Source organism: Myotis lucifugus, unplaced genomic scaffold, assembly GCF_000147115.1.
Source record: "Myotis lucifugus unplaced genomic scaffold, Myoluc2.0 scaffold_195, whole genome shotgun sequence".
Taxonomy (NCBI): Eukaryota; Metazoa; Chordata; class Mammalia; order Chiroptera; family Vespertilionidae; genus Myotis; species Myotis lucifugus.
This window is the reverse complement of record NW_005871243.1, coordinates 1,836,097-1,859,672: the sequence shown is the minus strand read 5'-3', so window position 1 is coordinate 1,859,672 and position 23,576 is coordinate 1,836,097. Positions and strand designations below refer to the sequence as shown.

The window sequence follows — 23,576 nt, the reverse complement described above, 5'->3', positions numbered from 1 at the left end:
CACAATGTTGTGCAACCACCACGCTATCAACTTTCAAACCATTTTCATCACCCCAAATAAAACCCTGTATCCATCAAGCTGTTGCTCCCCTTTCTCTCCTCCCCCAGCTCCAGCAACCACCAATTTGCTTTCTGACGCTACCTATTCTGGATACTCCATAGAAACAGAGCCACACAATATTCAACTCTTTATGTCTGGTTTCCTTCACTTAGCATGATGTTTTTGAGGCTCACACATTGCTCATGTATCAGTACATTTCATTTTATGGATAACTGTATGCACCGACCAAAATTTCCTTATCCATTCATCCGGGATGAACTTTTGGGTTGTTTCCATCTTTGGGCTATTGTAAATAGTGTTGTTATGAACATTGGTGTAGCCGTATTTGATTGTTTTCAGTTTTGGAGGGTACATATCTAGGACTGGAATTTCAAAGTCATATGATAATTCTGTTTCTTTTTTTTTTTCTTAAGGAACTGTCAAACTGTTTTCTAAATCTGATGCACCATTTTACATTCCCACCAGCAACACAGAGAGTTTCTCCACACCCTTGTCAAAACTTATTTTCTTTTTTTTTTTAAATATATTTTATTGATATTTTACAGAGCGGAAGGGAGAGGGATAGAGAGTTAGAAACATCGATGAGAGAGAAACATCAACCAGCTGCCTCCTGCACACCTCCTACTGGGGATGTGCCCGCAACCAAGATACATGCCCTTGACCGGAATCGAACCTGGGACCTTTCAGTCCGCAGGCCGACGCTCTATCCACTGAGCCAAACCGGTTTGGCAAAACTTATTTTCTTTAAAAAAAAAAAAATTCTAGGTATGAAGTGGTATTTCATTGTGGTTTTGTGTTTCCCCTAATGACAAATGAGGTTGAGTATCTTTTCATGTGCTTGTTGGTCATTTGCATATCTTCGGTGAAGAAATGGGTCTTCAAGTGCTTTGCCCTTTTTTAAATTGGGTTGTTTGCCCTTTTGTTGTTGAGATAGTCTTTATATTGTCTGGACACTAAAACCTTAGCAATTACATGATTTAAAAATATTTTCTTCTCACTTTATTGGTAATGTCTTTTGATGCACAAAGGTCTCTAATTTTAATACAGTCCAATTTATTTTTTTTCCTCTTGTTAATCATGCTTTTGATGTCATACCTAAGAATTTATTTCAAATCAAAAGTCTTAAAGATTTACCTCTGTGTTTTTCTAAGAATTTTATTGTTTTAGCTCTTATATTTCCATCATTGATTCATTTTGAGTTAATATTTGTAGATGATGTGAATAATGGGTCCAGCACGTGGATATCCAGTTGTCCCAGAACCATTTGTTGAAGAGACTATTCCTTCCCCATTCAATGGTCTTGACATCCTTGTTGAAAGTCAATTGGCAATAGATGTATGAGCTTATTTCTGGTCTCTCAATTCTATTTCATTGATCTATATGTCCATTCTTACTGTAGATTTGTAGTAAGTTTTGAAATCAGGAAGTTCAAGTACTCTGAAGGTTTTTTTTTTGTTGTTGTTGCTATTTTTAAGACTTTTGGCTATTCAAGGTTCCATGAAATTTCATATGAATTCAAGGATCAGCTTTTCTATTTCTGCAAAAGATAATTGGAATTTTGATAGGGATTGCATTAAATCTTTGGATAGATTTGGGCAATATTGCCATCTCAACCATTTTAAGTCTTCCAGTATATGAACATGTGCTATTCTTTCAGCTATGTGTTATAGGTTTAGTATACAAGTCTTTCACCTCTTTGATTAAATTCAGTCCTAATATTTAATTCTTTTAGATGTTATTGTAAATGGAATTATTTTCTTAGTTTCCTTTTCTGATTGTTTGTTCCGATTGTTTCCGATCAGTTGTGCACAAGAACACAACTGATTTTTGTGTATTGGTTTTGTTATCTGCAACTTTGCTGAATTTGTTAGTTTTAGTAAGATTTTGTGGATTCTTGGGGTTTTCTACATATAGGATCATATCATCTGTGAATAGAGATGGTTTTACTTCTTCCTTTCTCATTTGGATGCCTTGTATTTCCTTCCCTTGCCTGATTGCTCTGGCTAAAACTTCCAGTACAGTGCTGACTAGCTGTGGTGAAAGTGGGCATCTTTATCTTGTTCCTGATCTTAGAATCCTGAAAAGGTTTCGTCTTTTACGGTTGAATCTGATGCTACCTATGGGATTTCACAAATGTCCTTTATCATTTTGAGGAAGATTCCTCACAGTCCTACTTTTTTAAGTGCTTTGGTTATGAAAGGGTGTTGGATTTTGTTAAATGCTTCTTCTGTGTCAATTGAAATGATCATATTTTTTCCTTCATTCTGTTACTGTTGCGTAATTACATTGGTTGATTTTTGCATATTGAACCACCCTTGAATTCTTTAGATAAATTCCACTTGGCCATAGTGTATAACCCTTTTAATATGCTGTTTGATTCGGTTTGCTAGCATTTTGTTGAGTGTTTTTCATCTGTACTTATAAGGAATATTGGTCTGCAGTTCTCTTTGTCTAGATTTCCTATCATGGTGATGCTGGTTTCATAGAATGAGTTAGAAAATGTTCCTTCCTCTTCTATTTTTAGGATGAGTTTGAGAAGGGCTGATGTTAAATTTTCTTTAAATGTTTGGTAGAACTCACCAGTAAAGCCACCTGGTCCTGGATGTTTTCCTGTTGGGAGGTTTTTAATTTCTGATTCAATCTCTTTATTTTTTACAGATTTTTTTCAGATTTTCTATTTCTTCTTGAGTCAATTTTTGATAATTTATTTGTCTCTAGGAATTTGCCATTTTATTTATGTTATTTAATTTGTTGGTAAACATTGTTTGTAGTATTCTCTTATCTTTTTTATTTCTGTAAAGTCAGTAGTAATATCCCCACTTATATCCGAGTTTAGTTACTTATATCTTTTCTTTTTTCTTAATGTAGGTAGAGGTTTGTCAACTTTGTTGATCTTGTAAAAAAAACAAAAAACTTTGGCTTTTAGCATATACTACTTTAGAACATATACATTATATTTGCATTATAATAAACCTGAGTTGCATTACAAATTAATTGTTCTTCCTAATCCTTCCCCCCCCCCACCTCCTTACTCCTCCCCGCTCCCCCCAGTTGCATTACAAGGGAATTGTTCTTCATAAATTTGTCCTTTCCCCACCACCAAACAGTTGGGTACATCTCCAACTAGCCACACTTAGTTAAGGTCTCTCCCACTGCCCACCAAGTGCAAGGCCTCAGTCATGTCCTCCAACTACAATCTCTGCCACATCTAACTTTGTGGGTTTCTCTCGTGACAGCTATACCCAAATAAAGAGCACTATTTGGGTTGTTTGCATTTGGCTACAGCATTGTGCCCCTTCCTGGGACACCTCAGAAGCCTCACTGAAATGGTAGGTGATGTCAGTATCTATGGCCCCCTGTGCCATGTATGAAACCGCATCCTGCAGGCACTCACCCCATCCTCCTCCTACACACCATGCCTTGGGCGGGGGAAGGGAAAGGAACGGTATGTAATGGAGGTAAGAATGAATTCTAGCTTCTCATTCCCCAAAACAGCCCCAGCCCACTGTTGTCATGTCTGAGGCATCTAAACTAAGATCTAAGTCTAGTTACAGAACAGTTTAAAACATCTGGGCTCTAGAAGAACACAAGATTCTCTTCCTAGTACAGGGTTCCAGTGGCATCCCCTAAGTCACTTGAGAAGGCTTTTCAGGAAGTGAATGTATTAAAAATCCTGACTTCACCTCTATTTTCCCAAAGTTCATTGGGCCTGAAAGTATAGAAACATCCAATCTGCTACCACTACACTCTAAGTTAAAAAAGATATAAATAACCATTGTTGATAACATTTTTATTTCTATTTTTCATTACATATTCTTGTCTATTTTTGATTCACTTGGAGATGGTGATGAACTTGACCTCTGTTACTTAACACTTCCTTTTCAAAAACCGTTTGAATTTTCTGGGTTTTCTTGCTGTGACTATATGCCCTATTATGTTATTTTATCACATGCAATAATAATAGTGGTAATAACTTGTATTATTTTTGTAGTATTCTTTATAATTGTGCTTTTTCTATGGGCATTATATTAGTCTAGATCATTGTTTTAAACCAAAATTGAAGACGTAAAATCCTAGAACTCACTAATCTATTTTAGTAGGTCACAGGAAGTATGCAAACCATAGAAACCACAGTCATCAAAAGCATCTGTATTGAAAAAAAAAGTAAGAATTTATCTTCTAAAGGTGTCAACAAACAAATCATCACAGTAAAGAAGTTACAAGGGGGCATAGAAGTACCCTCAGGCTGTTGTAAACCTTGCCTGTCTTCTTGCTGGAGCAGTAATTCTCTCCAACCATGTTCTTTCCCATGTTTTTATTTGATTGAGTACTATCATTCATGGAAGGGCAGAGAGATTCTTAGAACAAACCTAACTTTCAGCTTCGGTGATCTAACCCTCAACTCTGCTGCTACAAATAAACAAGAATTTTAAACTTCCCATGGCCAGTGTAGGTCTGGTTCTTCCCTCTTCTTTGGAGAAGCATGAATTATTTTTATTTCATTGGTTTATGGAAGAATTGAGTGTCTCCTCATCCCTGTCCCAGATTATCCTGAGTTGATCACGGCCGTGACTTTCATGTGATCCTGCTTGGTCAGCAGGCAAACCAGAAATAGGAGGCTAGTGACATGCTTTCCCCAAAGTCTGCTCAAAGGGCTACCCTCCTCTTCTAGACTGAGAATTTCAGAAACCATGTGCCACAGGTAGATATGGGAGTCTCAAACTTCAGGAAAAGCATCTTTCCTAACTCTTTCCATGTGTATGAAGAATTCTAAGGTATACTTACCCAGGTTCCCAATTTTCTGACTATCTACATGGACCAGGTGAGAACAAATGGACAAAAAAAAAGTTTGGCCTGATAGTTGTGTGGTTATTCACCATTATCCCCCAGATCCACTCTGAGCCCCTGGACGCAACACTTATGGGCTACATCACCTAGATTCCCCATTTATCCCTCTGCCTGGTGTGTTCAGGCACTTGTAGGCACTGGCAGGAGATCAGAGTAGAAACAAAACGTTAGGGTACTTTCTGCTCCTGCTCTTCTCCTGAGTTGCCAATGTCCTAGTAATGGCTGCATCCTTTGACTTTCAACTCAACTCCAGAATATTGTTTATCCTACAACCCTTCAAGTATAGGCCTAAAAGCTCCACTGCTGCTAGTCACTGGGCACCTTACTACCCTGAGCATTTCTTGCAGGGCAGGCCTATTGGTAACAAGTTCTATCAGTTTTTATGTATTTTGGAATGCCCTGATTTCTCCCTCACTCTTGGACAACTTTGCCAGATATAGCACTACGTTTCTGATGAGGAATCTGCTACTAGTCTTAATGAGGATCCCCTGTATGTGATGAGTTATTTCTCCTTGCTGCTTCAAGATTATCTGTGTGTCTTTGTCTCTTAAAAGCTTGATTATAATGTGTCTTGGTGTGAGTCTCTTTGAATTTATCTTATTTAGAGCTTATGAGCTTCTTGGATGTTTATATTCATGTCTTTCTTCAAGTTTGGGAAAATTTCAGCCATTATTTCTTCAAATATTCTCTCTTCTCCTTTCTCTCTCCCTCTTTCCCCCTGGAACTTCCACAGGTTCCTTAACCTCTGTTCACTTTTCTTCAACATTTTTTTCTGTTCCTCAGACTCACTAATGTTCATTGTCCTATCTAAAAGTTTGTTGGTTCTTTCTTCTGCCTGCTCAAATCTGTTTTTGAATCCCTATAATTAATTTATTTCAGTTATTATATTTTTCAGCTCCAGAATTTTTTGGTCTTTTTTTTAGGGTTTTCTCTATTTATATTTACATTTTGTTCTTTCATAGTTTTCTTGACTTCCTCCACATCTTCCTTTAGTTCTTTGAGCATCTTTAAGACACTATTTTAAAGTCTTTGTCTAGTAAATTTGCCATCAGATCTTTTTCAGGAACAGTTTCCGTTGATTTTTTTCCTTCGAATGGATCATACTTTCATGTTTCTTGCATGACTTATGATTTCGCTATTGTTGTTGAAAACTGGGCATTTGATTCTAATAATGTGACAACTCTTCTCCAGGGTTTGATGGTTTTTGTTATATTTTTAAATTGTTGTAAGTTGTGTCTGTGCGAAGGATCAGCCTGAGGTGTGAAATTAAGGTCTTCTTGGGTCTCTTCTGAGCCTGTGCCTCTCCTTGGTTATTTATGGGTCACTTTCTAATGTTCCCCAGAAATGCAGTTGCTTTTAAATCTCCTGGTCTTTAATGTCTGGCTTCCAAAAGAGGAAAAAGAGAAAATAGAGAGAAAAATAAAGGGCACTGGCCCTTTAAATCTCCTAAAAGTCACTTCAGCCAGAGGAGGATGGGCTTGCAGCAATGGGGGGAAATGCAACGGCAATGACTGTGTGCCTCTGTGCACCTCTGAGATCAGAATCAGCAGCCAGTGATCCGAGCACAGATTCCCTCATATCTGGAGAGCAGAGCCCAATTTTTGCCCACCCTGGCTCCTGCAAGTTGTGTGCCAAGGCCACCTGGAACATGTGCAAGGCCACCTGGAGCCTGGGTGCGGGAGATGAGCAGCTGCTATTGTGTTAGGAGCTAAAATTGACCAAAGCTAACTGCGATTGACCGTGCAAGTCTACTCCTGAAAGTTATCAGCAGACTCAAGAGTTCCCAAATAGTTAAATCAGACTGATTCTCCCAGGAAAATTGTTGTCTAGGTGGAGAGAGAGATTCCTGGTGCTTCCTTCTCCACCATTTCCCCAGAATCTCAATGATGTTTTCTTTTAACAAAACTTCTGAGTAGTAAGACCTATCACCAAGACCCTTCTTACTAAGGACATCTCTGACACAAAAGACCATGGAGCATTTCCTTTCATTAAAAAGCTCCCTTTAATGAAATTTCTAACCTGATCTTAAATCCGTGATGCCACTGAAACCAGGGCACTTTGCACATAAAACCTCATTATATTTCCTCCACCATCACCAACAGCCCTGGCTAGCATGTATCCTCCTGAAGCTCTCTTTTGCTCGTTTCATGCAAATTATCACTGGCAGGAGAGAGAGTAAAAGATTTCTAGATATAGAGACCCACAAAATAAAGAAGCTCTGAGTCGTTAGACACAGGAGCAGACGTACAGGGTGTGTCTGACTTACTCTCAAGGTTGCATAAGCAAGATTTCAAAATCAATCCTACTCTGGAGACCTCAACCTAGCGGACAGTGTTCCTGGCTAGCAAAGAAGAACTGCATGACCCTTCTTGTTTTCTTCAAATCTTTACCCTTACTCTTGTATCCCCGCCTTCTCCTCTGCAGGAAACTTTATTTCCTACTTCTGCACACCAAGTTCCTACCTCCAGATCTGCTTGGTTCAGTTGCTGAGAAACCTGACGAACCAGTGCCACTTGGAAGAAGCCAGCCCCTGGTGAGTTGTGCATTTTCCATCACTTTGTGGATCATAGGCTCAGAGCATCTCAGCTCTGGAGATGCAGGGACTGGGAGCATTCTGAGGGTCTGCACAGCCCAGGAACATGGGTGTGAGAAAGGTGGAAAGAGAGGGGGGAGGGTGGTGTCTGCCCCAGAAATGTTGAGCGAGACCACGGTGACAATGAGGAAGTGCAAAGCAGGGTGAGACCACCCCTCAGGGCCCAGGTGATTCAGAGAGTGCGCTGGAAAAAAACAATCAAGAAAGTGAGGACAGCCAGGCATTTCAACTACTGCTCCTCTCACTCTGTCCCTCCCAACTCCCAAGGGCTTTGAAGAGCTGGAACTTTCTACCCAGAATTTTCTCCCCCTCTAGTCCAGGCTCCAAACCAAAATGTGCCTCTTGCCTTAAACCAGGAGGCCCACAGAGGCCGAAGTGAGGGGCTTACTTTTCTGAGAGGCAGCTTTTCATTGGTTCTAGGTGACGTGTCCTGACCCTTGACAATGACACCTAGGCCAGTGCATTTCAGCCACCTGGCTAAGTGTCTGCTGCGGTAGAAGCTAAGGGTGCTGGAGTGACAGGAGAAAGGAGGCAGGCAGGCGGCTGGCCTTCGAGAGGCCAGTGCAGGTAAACAACAAAGTGCAGAGAACACACAGTGGAAGGGGTGGAGGCAAGTCACCCCCTCGTATTCCCTCACCCTGATCTGGATCATCAGAGTGAGGGTCTGGGCTAGATATTTCTAACTGCCAGACTTCCTGTGTGATACTGGAGTGCGGCATCGAGTACCACTGCTTCAGTCCACACTTTCCCATACAAAAGAGGAAACTAAACCCTGATTAAATACAGAACCACACAAGAACTTGCTGCACTTAGGGGCTTGGGTCCCCAGTATATTCATTTTTCTAAGGGCTCGCGCTGGATTACCTGGGCATCTTGTCCTCAGTGGAACATTCTGTTTCTCAGTCACTTGCAGCCTGCTAGTTCTGTTAACCACTTACTCCACGGATATTTATTTGGTAGCCACTATGTGCTGGGTTGGGTTCTGGGACACTGTGATACTTCATGGCAAAGCCGAAGATCTCTGCCCTCATGGAGCCTGTGTTCTGGTGGGAGTGTGTGTGTGTGTGTGTGTGTGTGTGTGTGTGTGTGTGTAGGGTATGCTTGCTCATGCATGGGTGGACATGTTCATGTGGTGAGTGTGGGTTCTAAGGCATGGGAAAATACCTAGAAAATCTGTTACCTGTTCTTCTACACCCATCTCTGCTCTCAGAGCCTAGAAATGAGATGAAAGCCCTGAGGCCTTTGAAATTGAACAGCCCAGAGTCCCAATTCCAGCTCAGCCACTGCTTGCTTTGTGGGTTTGGGAAAGTCATTTAATCCATCCATGCTTGCATTTCTTCACTTGTAAAATGCATCGTTATCTCACACATTTGTTGCAATGAATAAATTAATGCCTGAAAAGTATTCAGCATAGAACCTGGAGCTTAACAGAGGACTAGCAGGCTGCAAGTAATTACAGTTTTAATTCTTTGGATGGATGCACTTGATCAGAGATGTTGGTTAGGTGCTGCAGATTTCAAGAATCTGGCTCAGTGATATGAAATGCAAGATCTGTGAAATGTACCAATCACAGGAGGAATTAAAGAATGTATAAACATATAAAAAGATAAGATGTGTATGGAGATACAAACAGATTCAAAGTTACTGCCAGGAAAAAAAGAATAGTCTTGAGAATCAAGCCTAATGATGTTTAATGTCATACTTTTTATTGGTGCCTCCGTTAGCCAGGTGCCATCATAAGAGCTTGAGACAGAAACATGATCTAGTTCTTGACCTCAAGGAGCTCACAGTGTGTAGAAGATAAGGTGATACGAGCTTATTTAGAGGCATGCACCGTGTTATGAGATGATAAAAAAGGGGGGGGGGGGAAGAGGCTTCACAGAGAAGGGGAATTTGAGCAGGAGGTAGTGGAGAATGAATGGGAACTCACCAGCCATTTTAGGCAGAAGGGCCAGTATGTGCAAACCATGGAAGCCTGAAGGAAATGACGAGTTTGGGGAAATGGAGAGAAGAGCGCTATGTCTGGAGCAGAGGGCCTGGAATTTGAGGAGGGATTGGAGGTGGAGCTGAGAAGTGAGTTTAGAAAAAGCGTGATGAGTAGTCTGGGCATGGCCTTTGCAGTCCCATCACATACACATCATAGGGCCACGGGAGGTTTTAAGCTGAGAAGGGCACGATCCAGTTTCAGTTTGAGAGAAGGCAGAGTGAAGGGAGCATGGCCAGGAATAACCTTGAGCAAACGAGAGACCACAACAAAGGCAAGAGTGAGAAGCATCTAAGGCAAGGAAGTGGCCATTGACAGAGGCTCAGAGGGATGAATCTCAGAGGTAGAAGTTTATGAGGGAGAAGTCATGTGGCATCATCATAACAACACAGAGCGTGTCTCCACACCAGGTGCTGCCCTGAGTCCTTGTCTCCAGTCATCTTCATGACAGCCCAGCCTAGCTAATATTTTATTCATCAAGAAATTGATAGTTGAAGAAGTAATTAGCCCCAAGTTACACAACTTGTTAGTTGGAGGCAGGATTCAAATCTAGGTCTGTCTGACTCACAAGACCTGGTTCCTAAGAATGCCCAATTCTGCTTCTTGTGTAGTGTAGTCAAGGACAACAGCCAAATAAGAATCCACAGGTCGGAGCAAGTTTCCAGGGCTGTGCAGTGTGGGCTAAGTTGAATTTGAGGTGCCTGTATGATACCCACTTTGCCCACTGTTGTAGCTCTAATGCCTAAAACAGAGCATGGCTCCTAAGAGGCGCTCAATAGATAAATGAGTAAGTCCAAGGGGAGATACGCAGTAGACAGTGGAAAATTCCACTCCGAGGTATAGAAGTTGAAAGATGAGACTGGAAGACAGAGCTTTGGGAAGCACTAGCATTCAGGGGACTTAGAACCCTGAGATTAGGTGACACGATTCAGGAAGAACTGTGGAGCGAGAATGAAGAGGAAAAAGGTAAAGAGGTGAGAGCCAAGAATGGTGCTTGGGGACTCTTACAGTGTGGGCAAGGGGAGGAGACACCAACGAAGAAAATTAATAAGAAGTGGTGAGAGATGAGCTAACATGTTCTACTTGGAAGGAGTCATCAGAAGGATCGACGGCTCAGTGAGGATGAAACTGAAATGAAGCCAGGGCATTTAAATATCAGGTTGTCATGGCAACCTTAGCAAGAGTCATTTTGGCAAAAATGATGAAGGCAGAAAGTTGAGAAGATTATCAGTTAGAATACTTTTGGCTGCAGGTCACAGAAAAGGCAACGCATCACGGCTTAAACACAGGGCCTCACTTTTCTCAGATAACAAGCGTGGGTTTGGGACTTGGGGACTCTGTTTAGATTTACTCCACTTCTCTGGGTCCTTCAGTCTTGGTCTCAAGCACCAACACAAGCTCCAAGAGGGGAAGGTCAGGCCGAGGTTTCTCTTGCACCCTCTTATCAGAGAAGAGTGCTTGCAGGAGCCTTCAGGCAGCATCTCCTAGATTATCATCCCGGAATGGGTCATCTGCTGAGGAGGGAGAGAGCAAGTGTGCAGCATATTCGCCTTATAATGAGAGTCGGGCTCTCTGGGGTGGCCAGTGGTGTTAGCAAAGAGCGGTTGGGGAAGATGACTAGCTTCTCTACTGGGAATAAAGGGAAGTGGCACACTAGCACGCATGCTTTCAAGGAGATGACTTTGAAGCAAAGACTGGATGCTGCTTAAGGGGCAAGAATACTTTTAAGACGGAGAATTGGAGCAGTTACGTTGTGTTATCATCTTGTTCTCTGCTTGCAGGACGGAGGAGGATGGGAGGCAATGACACGTGGATCCAACTCAGCCACAACATGCTGACCACATCTCATTCTCTGCTTACAACAAACATCCGGGTGGACAGCGCAGACCCCACCACCGTCTTTGACTACGGGGATGACAGCGCACCCTGCGTGAAAGACGACGTGAAACAGATCGCAGGCAGGCTGCTGCCTCCGCTCTACTCGCTGGTGTTCATCTTCGGGTTTGTGGGCAACCTGCTGGTCGTCCTCATCCTGATCAACTGCAAAAAGCTGAAGAGCATGACTGACATCTACCTGCTCAACCTGGCCCTCTCCGACCTGCTCTTCCTTCTGACGTTCCCAGTGTGGATTCATTCTGCTGCGAACTGGTGGGCCCTGGGGAACGTGATGTGTAAAGTCTTCACAGGGATGTACCACATTGGTTATTTTGGAGGCATCTTCTTCATCATCCTCTTGACCATTGACAGGTACCTGGCGATCGTCCACGCTGTGTTTGCTTTAAAAGCCAGGACGGTCACGTTTGGGGTGGTGACCAGTGGGGTCACCTGGGTGGTGGCCGTGTTCGCCTCTCTCCCAGGAATCATCTTCACCAAATCCCAAGCTGAGGAGTCTGTTTACTCCTGCGGCCCTTACTTCCCAGTCGGCTGGAAGAATTTCCATACGATAATGAGGACCCTCTTGGGCCTGGTCCTGCCCCTGCTGGTCATGGTCGTCTGCTACTCGGGAATCCTGAAGACCCTGCTGCGGTGTCGCAACGAGAAGAAGAGGCACAAGGCCGTGAGGCTCATCTTCGTGATCATGATCGTCTACTTCCTTTTCTGGGCTCCCTACAACCTCGTCCTGCTCCTGGACACCTTCCAGGAGTTCTTTGACTTGAGTACCTGCCAGAGGACCAGCCAGCTGGACCAAGCCATGCAGGTGACGGAGACCCTGGGCATGACGCACTGCTGCATCAACCCCATCATCTACGCCTTCGTCGGGGAGAAGTTCAGACGGTACCTCTCTGTGTTCTTCCGAAAGCACATCGCCAAGCACCTCTGCAAACAATGCCCAATTTTCTACCGGGAGACCGCCGATCGCGTGAGCTCCACCTACACCCCTTCCACGGGAGAGCAGGAAGTCTCAGTGGGTTTGTAAATGAGCAGCAATTTGCTTGTTACTTTCAAGGGAGATAGCCATCTATCTAGGATAATAAGCCTCAGGGGTTTTGAACTACAGACCTGCAGATCTCTAAAGTGCGTGCCCAGGAACCTCAGGGTTGCAGGTACCGAGACAGACCTATGTCACTCCTTATACAGCCAGTGTGTACTCAGGGCATATTCCAAAGTGCTGTGGGTAGAGATTGACTGCAGCCAGCTCGTCTCAGGTCTCAGTTCCTGGAAAATGCCTCACTGCCGATGCTTACGCTCTTGCCCCCGCCTTCACCATTTCTTCACTCGCTCTGATTCTATCAGTCTCTTTAATCAAGTGCCCAGTGAGACAACTGTGGGTGAAGGAAACGGGTGAGTGGGCTCAGCCACGTGCAGGGGGAGGGAGGCGTGAGAATGGCTAGGCCTGGGTGGGGATGCCGGCAAGGGGTTTCCTCGTTCAACCAGGCAGGGAGTGGCCCGGAGCCCCACCTCCCACCTGTATTTGACTTTGAAGGCTTCCCAGGTCCTGAGCTCGGGGACTGTACTCACTTTCTGACAGCTTTGCTTGGGTCCCATGATCCTCTTCTGTGTAAGTGCATGACACATCCTCACTTTATTCTGTTCTATCTCTACCAACCAGGCACCCTTCCTTTGAAATCTGTTAAACCTATTGTCCCACTGCCCCCATGTTTCTTGGGCCACACCGCCCTATATAAAAATGTACACAAATGTTTGTTTGTGAAATATGCACCTTCCCTAGTGAGATGAAAAATAAAGCCCTCGCTTGGTCTTGCCAGGGAAAGGGGAGGGTGGGAGGCAATGATTAGGAAAAAGGGTGGGGACCAGTGAGTTCCCCCATCAGGGGTGCAGGGCCATAGCAAGAGTGAGACCACCCCAGGAAGGTTTCCAGCATCAGCTGAGGGGAGGCCAGAAAGGACCCTCAGCACCTCCCGAGGCCTCGAGTCGCAGACCTGACGGTGCAGCTTCTGCTGCCTCTGCCTCTCCAGGCCTTCCGGCCGCCCTGGCCCTGTTTCCCCAAAGCCCTTCTCACACCCCCTGCCCGTAGGGCGAGCCTACTCCAAAGGCCAGTTTGTGGAGGGTCCAGGAGAGTAAACCTGGGAGAACCTGAAGGCAACTGTGCAGCAAGGACCCCTCAGTGGGCCGGGAAGAGGGAAGACAGTGGGTGGGAGCCCTGGGCTGTGTCCTCAGGACAGAGAAGGGGCCTGGTCACGGGACGGAGGCCCCCGCACTGCCAATCACACATCAGCGATGTGTCTGTGTCTCCAGACCAGCAGGCAGGGCGGCCTCGATGAAGATGACTTTGTATGGGGGGGTGTGGGGGGTGGAGATACAAATGTTTTCCACGGGGATGGAGGTGGAGTTGGGGGTGAGATTAACTGGGGAATTTATATGCCTATGCATCGCCCATGGGCCTAGACAATAGTGTGGCAAAGGCTTGGGAGGTGCGGGTGCGGGGAGGAGGGGGTCAATGGGGGAAAAAACAACAGATTAAAAAAAAAAAGTTAAAGATGAAAACTGCAACTTATGAATGTGCTAACCTACATTTTAAGAGTTACTATTGCACCAAGCCTGAAAGTGCTGTATTCGTCATGGAGACAATTCTGATTTTGAGCTTAAAGTCTTGGACTGCAGCTCAGCAGACACAGCTGTAGGTCAGGGGGGTGGCGGTCTGCGATCCCCGGGCATCCGACCTAAATAGTAGCAGCTGATCCCAGCGCTCCCCGCAGCGGGCAGCCCAGTCCGGCCCAGCCCTGTCTTCAGTCTCTGACGTGCTGCCAGGCATCTTGTGTTGCAGCAGTTGGTCTAGGAAGGCGTAGATTTAATCACTTGTGAATGCTTCCGGGCTTTGTCCATGTCCATGTCCGTGTTGATGCTTGGATTGTCCCCTCTGGCCAGTGGGAATTCCTAAATCAAGCTGACCCCTAGGCAAAGCTTTAACCTTCTTTGTAAAGAAGGGGATTAATCCACCTAAGTCAGCGAAGACCTTGTCTCGGGTGAGCCAGGTTAAGAATGTGCATCCGCGGTACCCGGTGCACGTCTGATCTGATGCAAGAAACACGGGCTTTCGGAACCTGGCTCTCGGGAGCTGGGAGCTACTATGGTTTTGCTTTCTTGTTTCATGGCTAGAGAAGGTGGGGGGAGGAGGGCGTATTTCTCCCTCCGGTATGTGTATTATCCCAATGAATGCATTCAATTCTGTTTTGGTGATGAAATGTAGGTATTGTTATGACTCTGAAAATGAGTCAATGCTCTAATCATATTGTTTAAAAAAAAAACTGTTGGTTAAAAACTCCCCCATTTCCTCCTCCCCCCCAACTCTGGCAACCACCACTCCCTCCATTTCACCTCTGAGTTTGACTACTTTAAATATCCTGTAAGTGGCATCGGGCAGTACCTGTCCTTCTGTGCCTGGCATATTTCACTTAATATAATGTCCTCCGGTTCTCCCATGTTACAGGGCTTTCTTCTCTTCTGAGGCTGAATAATATTCCACTCTGTATATATCACATTTTTCTTTATCCATTTAGCAACACGTGTAAAATTTCAGTTATACAAGATGAGTAAGTTCTAAATGTCTGCTTTACAACATCGTGCCTATAAATAACCATCCCGTAATGTACACTAAAAAATCTGTTAAGAGGGTAGGCCTCGTGTTAAGGGCTCTTACCACAATAAATTTTTTAAAAAAAACAACTGCCTGCTTTGTTGTTCTGTGGTGTGATGATCGCAACTTTTCCCTCCCTCCCCGTGTGATTACACAAGCCTGTCCTTGCTGTGTGACCTGCAGGCGGGACACCGCCACCCCACCCACAGGTGGCCCAGCCGGTGGAAAGTGAGCGGAAGGGACATGAGCCGTTGTGAACAGTGGCTGGGCTGAGCCTTTAGCTGTCCCTGCTCAGCCACAGACAGGACGTCCCAGACCAGGACTCCTTCCGCCCAGGCATCCTGGGACCAAACGAGAAGACACAGAGAGCAGAGCACGGCGGCCACACGGCAGCCACACGGCGGCCACACGTCTCGACAGCAAGAGGTCTGTGTTAAGCCCCTGAGCTGTGGGGGTTGTTTGCTAAGCAGCACAAAAGCCAATTAATACGTATGATAGATAGAGGCTTCCTAAATGAAATCCAATGTGACAAACACACCCGGGGATCTACGAGGTGCCAGATATGAATGCCTGTGCCCTTTTCATTCTATTTTTTAAAATATGTTTTTATTGATTTTAGAAAGAGAGGAAGGGAGATGGAGAGAGAGGGAAACACTGATGAGACAGAAACATCGATTGGCTGCCTCCCACACTGGGGATGGAGCCCACAACCTGGGCATGTGCCCTGGCTGGGAATGGTGCCTAGGATGACACTCAATCCACTGAGCCACACCGGCCGGGCAATGTCTGTGCCCTTTGACCTCACTGCTGATGGGGGGAGAGGGGGAGAGAGTGGGGTGATTTATAAATCACAAGGCTCGCTGCAGGGCACAGAGACACGTAGATGTGAACATTTTTGCAAGCCCAGAGGAGGAAGTGACTGACAACGATAAACCTGCATCGCAGTAATAACAGCTACGGCAGGATTTATCACCACCGAGGAGAGTGCAGTGTGAAAGTGCTGACACCTCCATTTCTAGACGTGGGCACCGCCAGGCTCCTTTCTCCCGGGAAGAGCATGTGAGTGGGCTGATGGAGTTCAGCGGGTGCCAGGGAAGGGCAGCATTCCTCGGGATGGGTATCCTGAGACTTTTAGTGGCGTCGGGAGCTTGACACAGCCCGCCTCATGCCATCTTCCTGGTGTGGGCAGCTGGAGGCATGTGCGCCCGCAGCCTCCTGGGAAGAAGCCATCCAGACCCCACCTTTCCCCTTGGCTTTCTCCCATTATGAAAACGTCCCTGACACATTGAAGTGGCCTCGGGTGAGAGTCCCCGGCAGCAAAGGCCGCCAAGGGGCACCTTGCAGGACAGAAGAGTGTCTGGGCGGGTGACTGGCCTCCGCAAGGCAGCCCGTAATCTCCTGGTTCATAGGTCGATGCTCAATCACAGAACTCAGGGGGGGTGGGGGGGCCTGGGTGTGGTGAGTGACTGTGGTTGGAAACTTCTTGAGACGCTGCTGCGTTGGCAACAGGTTTGAACTTGACCCTGGGTGCTCTCACATCCTTGGGATGTCCTTGCTGCCCCAGTGCCACGCCCTGTCTCCCCTGCCACTTCTCTCCAGCGCCCTCTGCCCTTTGCTCAGCTGGTCTGCTGCCTAGTGGACGCCCCTCCAAGAATGTGGGGCCCATCGCTTCTATAGCAGAAAAAGGGTCAGTGACCTTAAGGTTAGTGAAGGCTGTGGAGCCTGTTGATGGCTTCCAGGACTGGGGCTTTATGTAGGAGCCAGTTAGTAAACATTCTTGTTGCCCTGACTGGTTTGGCTCAGTGGATAGAGCGTTGGCCTGCGGACTGAAGGGTCCCAGGTTCGATTCCGGTCAAGGGCATGTACCTTGGTTGCGGGCACATACCCAGTAGGAGATGTGCAGGAGGCGGCTGATCGATGTTTCTCTCTCATCGATGTTTCTAACTCTCTATCCCTCTCCCTTCCTCTCTGTAAAAAGTCAATAAAATATATTTAATAAAATAAATAAACATTCTTGTCACTCACAAAAAAAAAAAAAGAAAGAAAATGTGGGGCTGGCCTCCCCTTCTGACAACCCCCATTCCTCATCTCTGGGAGCCCCCTCCTTGGTTCCCCTCGTGCCTCCCCATCAATCACCCACTTCTACAACCCTTTTCTGCCACCAGTTTTCTCCTTATAGGGACAGGAGTGGGAGGGTTGACATGGTGGGCAGTGGGGGGCGGGGCAGGGCTGGTTCTGTCACTCAGCCCTGGGGAAGGTGTGTGACCAGGTGTCAGTGGTTTTCTTAGAACTGCAGGATACTTAACACCTCCTTGCCCTCAGCCTCAGGGTATAGCTGCCAGTTCTGGGGCAATGGGCAAAGTCCCACCGAATATCCTGTTATGCACAGAGTTGCCTAGAGAGCAGATCACAGCGAGCCTACTATGCTCCTGAATCGGTACGTTAGACTTCTGTCACATTAGACTTGCTGCCCCAGTGCCACGCCCTGTCTCCCCTGCCACTTCTCTCCAGCGCCCTCTGCCCTTGCTCAGCTGGTCTGCTGCCTAGTGGACGCCCCTTCAAGAATGTGGGGCCCATCGCATCCGCCCCAGGTCTGGACAGTGATTTGAAAAAAATACCCAAAATCCAAGAGCAGACTTTTCAGGGGAGTTAGGGGGTTTCCACTTTGTCTAACCAAGGGGTGAGGTGGACAGTCTGCACGTGCCTATGTGGCTTGCTGATTTACCAGGGCATCGGGGGCGTGGGGCATGGGCTGGAGGACGGGGTTATCCTGGAAAGGGCCTGGAGGACAGAGACAGCGGGAATAGAGGACAGCATGGTGACCTCCCAACCCTCTTCAGGATGGGCGTCTGAGGCAGAGGGTGGAGGGCGACGGGAGTCACACGACGCCAGCATCATTGCTGAGGTGCACCAGTGGCACAGCGTGGCCCTGGCTGGGGTGTGTGTCTGTGCATGTTGGGGGGGGGTCTCCCTTTTTCTTCGAGGACTAGAGGGTCTCAAGCTCTCCTGGTGAAGGTGGCTTCGGGGACACCCGGAGTGTCTTCCTTGGTGGGGAGATCAGAGACTGACAGCAACATCCAAACAAGCTGTCCATACCAGTGACCAGTGGAAACGCCCAGCTGTCCACTTACGGGGCTCTGTTGGACAAAAGAAGCCGACAGGAAGGAGGCCAGAGTCTGGGATCCAGTTACAGGAGGTTAAAGGACAGGCACATTGAGTCCCTGACGATAGAAGTCAGAGTGCCCTGGCCTCCGGGCCGGGCACAAGGGCGCCTTCGGGGTGACGGGGCCATTTCCTGTCATCTCGATCCGGGTGGTGGTTGCGTGGTGCCTCTCCCAGCTGTCCGCCTAGGGCTAGTGTGCTAGGCCGCATGTAAGTTCCACCTCAATAAAAATAACAGCTAAAGAACTATATAAGACATTTAATAATGTGAGCCAGTGCCTACAAAGTCATCTTTAGTCTGATAAGAAAAAGAGCAGCACCAGGAACTGGTACAGATGGGAGGGCAATTAAACAAAAAGTACAGGTAAGAAAAGGTCTGGATTAAAACACATCGTATGTTGCGAGGGACTGTTTTTGAGATTGTGAGAACATGCCTAATTTCCTCCCACTTTCCGTTTTCCTGTTTTTCCCAACTTCATATAATGAGCATGTGTTGGCTTTATAATTAGACATTTGTTTATAAAAACTAAAGGATGCGTTTGCTATTTTCACAGCCTATGTCAGTGTTGACTGGCACTGACCTACAGTCCATTTGAGCCCCAGGTATGTTCATGTGAGCTGCTGTGTGGCAGGTTTGAGCTCCCTGTGCTCAAGCAGGTGGCCCCTCGAACCCCAGGAGAAGACCGATGTTCTCCCCATCCTGTGGATGATGCTCTGAGTACACGGTCCAGAGATGGCCTGGGTACGGAGCGTGAAGGAACCCTTGGAACTTGGGGGCAATGACCAGATGTAGAGCAGCTGTTTAAGGACTGGCCTGAGACACCCTCCAATACGGACACCATACGGAGGCGAGTGGCAGAGCAGTCAAAAGACCGTTTCTGGTGGGAAGTCTGAATGCCATGCCTCTGAGGATGGGAGCCCTGGAGAGTGGGAGGGGCCAAGTGAAAAGGGAAGCAGAGACCAGGAAACGAAGTCACAGGATACACTGCTCATTTGTTGTCTGTTGTATCCAGAACAGTGTTTCGCTGGTAAAATGCTGAAGAAGTTCCCTTCCCACTGGTTCTCACTCCCTTGTGCATCTTGGGACGGACCCCCTATCGCAGGAGCTGACCTGAACGCACCTCTGGGCCCAGAAACCTGGGAGGGGGTCAGGCACCCTGCTAAGCTGTGATTCCTTATCTCTGCCTTATTCCCATTTAATGTGTATTTTCCAAACCAACGTGGCCCGGAGTCATTCACTATTTCAGTGGGGAGCTGCCTTCCGGGCCCCCAGGCCTAAGACATCACTGGACAGATGAGGAAATGGAAGCGTAGAGAGGAAGTCTCTTGGCCTCTCGAGAGCACAGGGTGAGTGGGCACCACAGTGTGGGCGAGGGAGCCTGCTCCTTGCTCCACACTGCCCTCTAGGGGTGAGCCCGCCGTCAGGCCCTCAGCCACCCCAGTGACCGACACAGAGCAAAGCCCCAGCTCCATGTGAGAAAGTCTGAAACAACCACTGTCTCCTGCAGAAACGTAAGGTTTGTCCAGCAGCATCTGAGATCCTCGCCAGTGTATCAGCAGGAAACGCCAGAACCAAAGCCGCACCTGCCTTCTGTGACATTTTACATCCGTTTCTTTGCTACCCGTTTTGTGAACTCTTTCTAAAGCACCGTTACAGTTCACTGCTTAACTAACCCACAGAGGACAGGCATCTGCAAAAGGATCTATACTCGTCACATCATTTGATATCCGCCCCCCCACCCGGCACAGAATAAGCACAATAGAAGCGATAGACATTAACATTACTATCCTAAGCCCTGCTGAGAAACCACAGGCCACCTAGAATATTCCCTCCCTGGTTTAATTCACGTCCCCACCCCGCTCCTTTGGCAGCCAGTAGCTCGTCCTCTGTGTCTATGGGTCTGTGTATCACTCGATCTTGACCACAGGCCTGTCGAGTAGGTTTGTGTGTTTGATTTGTTGCCCCATTTCCCAGATAAGAAAACTGAGGCCTGGAGAGTTTCCGTAACTTGCTCAGGTCGCACAGTAAATAGCGACGCTGGGGTTGAAATCCAGCAACATGACTGCAGGGTGCGGTTCCGAGTCGTTGCCTCTTGAATGACACACAGGATGAACGGGGGGACATTTTCCTTATGGCTCCCTGTCCCGGTTAGGGTGACCAGCCATTGGGCTCTGTGGTCACACAAACATATGTGCCCACGCAGGATTGCGGGGCTAACCCTGTGCTTTCCCGGCTTCCCCTGGTCTCCAGGCACCAGGCGTCAGCTTCATTCTTTCAGCTTCTCATTTGCTGACACTAAGCAGCTCTAAACTAGTACAAGGACCCCAGAGAACCACTCTATCTATCTATCTATCTATCTATCTACCTATCATCTATCTTTATTGATTTCGGAGAGGAAGGGAGAGGGAGGGAGAGAGAGAGAAACGTCAATGATGAGAGAGAATCATTGATTGGCTGCCTCCTGCACACTGGGAATCAAACCGTAATCTCCTGGTTCACAGGTCGATGCTCAATCACTGAGCCAAGCCAGGCGGGCAACAATTGAGGTTTTTAGATAAGTCACCTACCACCAAGAAAGCTTGATGTGACTGCCTAGTATTGTCATCTAGTCCTGAAGTCGACCCTATTCTTCTGGCCTTTGTTGCCCATTTCATGTTGAAAAGTTCTCACAGCTCCAGATAGACCGTATTCTGGGGGTGGGAACTCTGCCGCCGCTATACCTGGCACAGTACACGCACCCAATGCCCGTGGGCTGGAGGGCTGCAAACAGTGAAGCGGTAGAGTGAAAACTCGTACTGACGTGCCCCTCTAGATACCCGAGAGAAAGGCGGGCAGCAGGGTTCGCTCACAGGTGAGCCTACCGCTAAAATGCTTTAGGTAACCAGTTGTTTTCATTTACAGAGAAAACCCGTATAGGGTGCTGAGTGAGTGTGTAAGCTGCAGTAGGCAAGGCGGTGGGGAGAAGGATGGGTGAAGGGGGGCACGGGGTTACTATGAAGGATTCCCCTCTCAATTTCAAGTCGTTTTGAGTAGGCTTCATTGAACAAATAGGAAGAGGATGGGGATCTCTCGGCCTTTGGGCCTCACGCTGACAAGCCCTGAGGCCTCGCACACATCATTTGCCCCTGGGATGGCAGGGATTTTGTTTTTGTTTTTCAGGAAAGCGAGGGCTTTTCACTAGATACATGTGAATATCCCAGTTCCAATATCCTCCCGTTCTTTCTGTTTCCTAACAGACGCTGTGTAGTTGGATGAGCAGGGAACCTAAAGAAAACAGTGTAACTAGGGAAGCCCACGTTACAGACCAGAAATCTACTCCCCAGCCTATTTACAGCTCAAGTGAAAAAGGAAAAGAAAAAGGAGAACTGTTTACTGATTTTTTTTTTTTTTTTGCCCTGCAACATACACGTAGGCATTACAACTCCACCCCCCTTTAAGTAGAAACTGCTTTAAGTTTCCTGTGTGTCTGCTGCTCTATTGATTTGCACGGCTCAGCTGGTCAGACCTAAGACATCCGTCCCCACCAGAAACTTCCCGGTAAGTCACCTCTTTGTCACTTTGCCTATGAGTTAGCTCAGCTTCTGTGATGAGCACAAGCCTTTACAGGAAACCCAGAGGGGACATGAGACAGGCACCAGGTGCTCAAAGGACTATCTTAAACGATCATCTCGACGATCAGGAAAGGCTTAGAATTTAGAATGAGTTTCGGACGGTGATAACATCGAAGATACAAAACACGATTATGAATGAAAAATTCTAAAGGAAACGGTATTATTTCTTTGAAAACCCCGACCTTTCAAAAGAGAGCTTTGTCAGAGAGGGGATTCTTGGCGAAATCTGGGTAGCGATTACCTTCTGATCAGGACAAAACCTCCGGGCAGGATGCCCTCTGAACATGCGCCCCACCAGAAGTTGCATCTCAGTCTGGTTCTTTTGGTGTGTTTTTTCCCCCAGAAGAGAGGAAGGCTGAAAATTGCCCAAGTTAACATCATTACAAATATCAAAGTCTCCCTTTAACATATGAGTCTCACAGCACAGGTTCGTGTGTGCTCCTTTTTCGGGCTCAGAACTTCAAGGGGAGATGTTCTTCCCCAGCTGCCCAGGATTAGAGAGACTCCTCAGGCCAGAAGTGGAACGTGGGGAGCTGGGCAAGCCGGAGGGTTGCGAAGGAACAGAGCTATGGCAGGAAGGGTGGTGGCAGATGGAACATTTCCCACTTGGCCATTCCTTGTGGATGTGGAGACCTCTTACTCATCGCAACTCAGGAACTATAAACACAGACTTCAGAGGAAGGGGGACAATGTATGTTACAATTGGCTGCTGGCTCTTAGGACCTTCTCGGGGACCCAGCACCGGCAAGCCCGTTTCATTCTGACCAGAGAGAGAGAGAGAGAGAGAGAGACCAAGCTGATGGCCCTGCCCGTTGATTCTCTCACCAAGGAGTGAAGGACAGGATGACAAGGTGGATGAGTGTAGGTTGCCTGGGTTCCGAATCAGTTGCTCCCCAGCCGTGTGTCTTTGGGTAAGTCATGCCTCCTCTCTGGACTTTGAGATTCTCATCTGCAACATGGGAACAGTAATGTGACCTGCCTCATTGGGTCACCTTGAGGATTAGTTGCCTAAGCGAAGCTTAGTGGTTGGCATGCATGGTACCCTGGGAAACCTCATGACCAGAGCACGCCCGAGGCAATGCTCACGGAAGCCCACTCCAGGGAATGGCAGCTTCGGCGTAGATTGCAAGGCAGTGTTGGACTGATGGTGCCCGACTCCGTTTCTTGACATTGTTATTAAAGTTTCAGCCACTCCATGTGGCTATGGGTCCTTTCATGAGTTTCCCCAACAGAGGGAGTAAGCAAAGAAGCCAGCAGGAAGCCTTCCCTTTATTTTCAGAGTTCATTCTGTGCACCCCCCCCCCCTCGCCAAAAAAGGAGCTCAGTTAAATGTAGAAATTTATGTACCAATGTTAGGGCCCCATTCATGTGTAAAAGCGTTTGCAGTCACGGTGGGCCCCTCGGTACCTTCTGGGGCTTGATCAGCGATCACTGCTTCTGTATCCACAGGGCTGAGCACGATGGATCAAGTGCCAACCACGATGGATCAAGTGCCAAGCACATTCGATTACATTGACTACAGCATGTCAGAGCCCTGCCAGAAAATCGACGTGAGACACATCGCGGCCAGGCTGCTGCCTCCGCTCTACTCGCTGGTGTTCATCTTCGGGTTTGTGGGCAACCTGCTGGTCGTCCTCATCCTGGTCAACTATAAAAAGCTGAAGAGCATGACTGACATCTACCTGCTCAACCTGGGCCCTCTTCGACCTGCTCTTCCTTCTCACATCCCTTCTGGGCTCACTATGCAGCCGGCCAGTGGGTCTTTGGGAACACCATGTGCC

The 23,576-nt window shown here is 47.1% G+C and overlaps 1 protein-coding gene and 1 pseudogene across 1 annotated transcript; both read left to right on the top strand.

Annotated features, from left to right (window-relative positions):
- Positions 1-7,305: 7,305 nt before the first annotated feature.
- CCR2 (C-C motif chemokine receptor 2) lies at positions 7,306-13,720 on the top strand. The gene is made up of 2 exons (XM_006097113.3): positions 7,306-7,441; positions 11,267-13,720. The coding sequence occupies exon 2, from the start codon at positions 11,278-11,280 to the stop codon at positions 12,400-12,402; it is 1,125 nt and encodes a 374-aa protein (XP_006097175.1). The 5' UTR covers positions 7,306-7,441; positions 11,267-11,277; the 3' UTR covers positions 12,403-13,720.
- A 3,724-nt stretch (positions 13,721-17,444) lies between these two features.
- The window catches only part of LOC106698546, a 10,687-nt pseudogene continuing 4,555 nt past the window's right edge, over positions 17,445-23,576 (top strand).

Coding starts and splice junctions, on each gene's coding strand:
- CCR2 (XM_006097113.3), top strand. CDS start 11,278: ATGGGAGGCAATGACACGTGGATCCAACTCAGCCACAACATGCTGACC.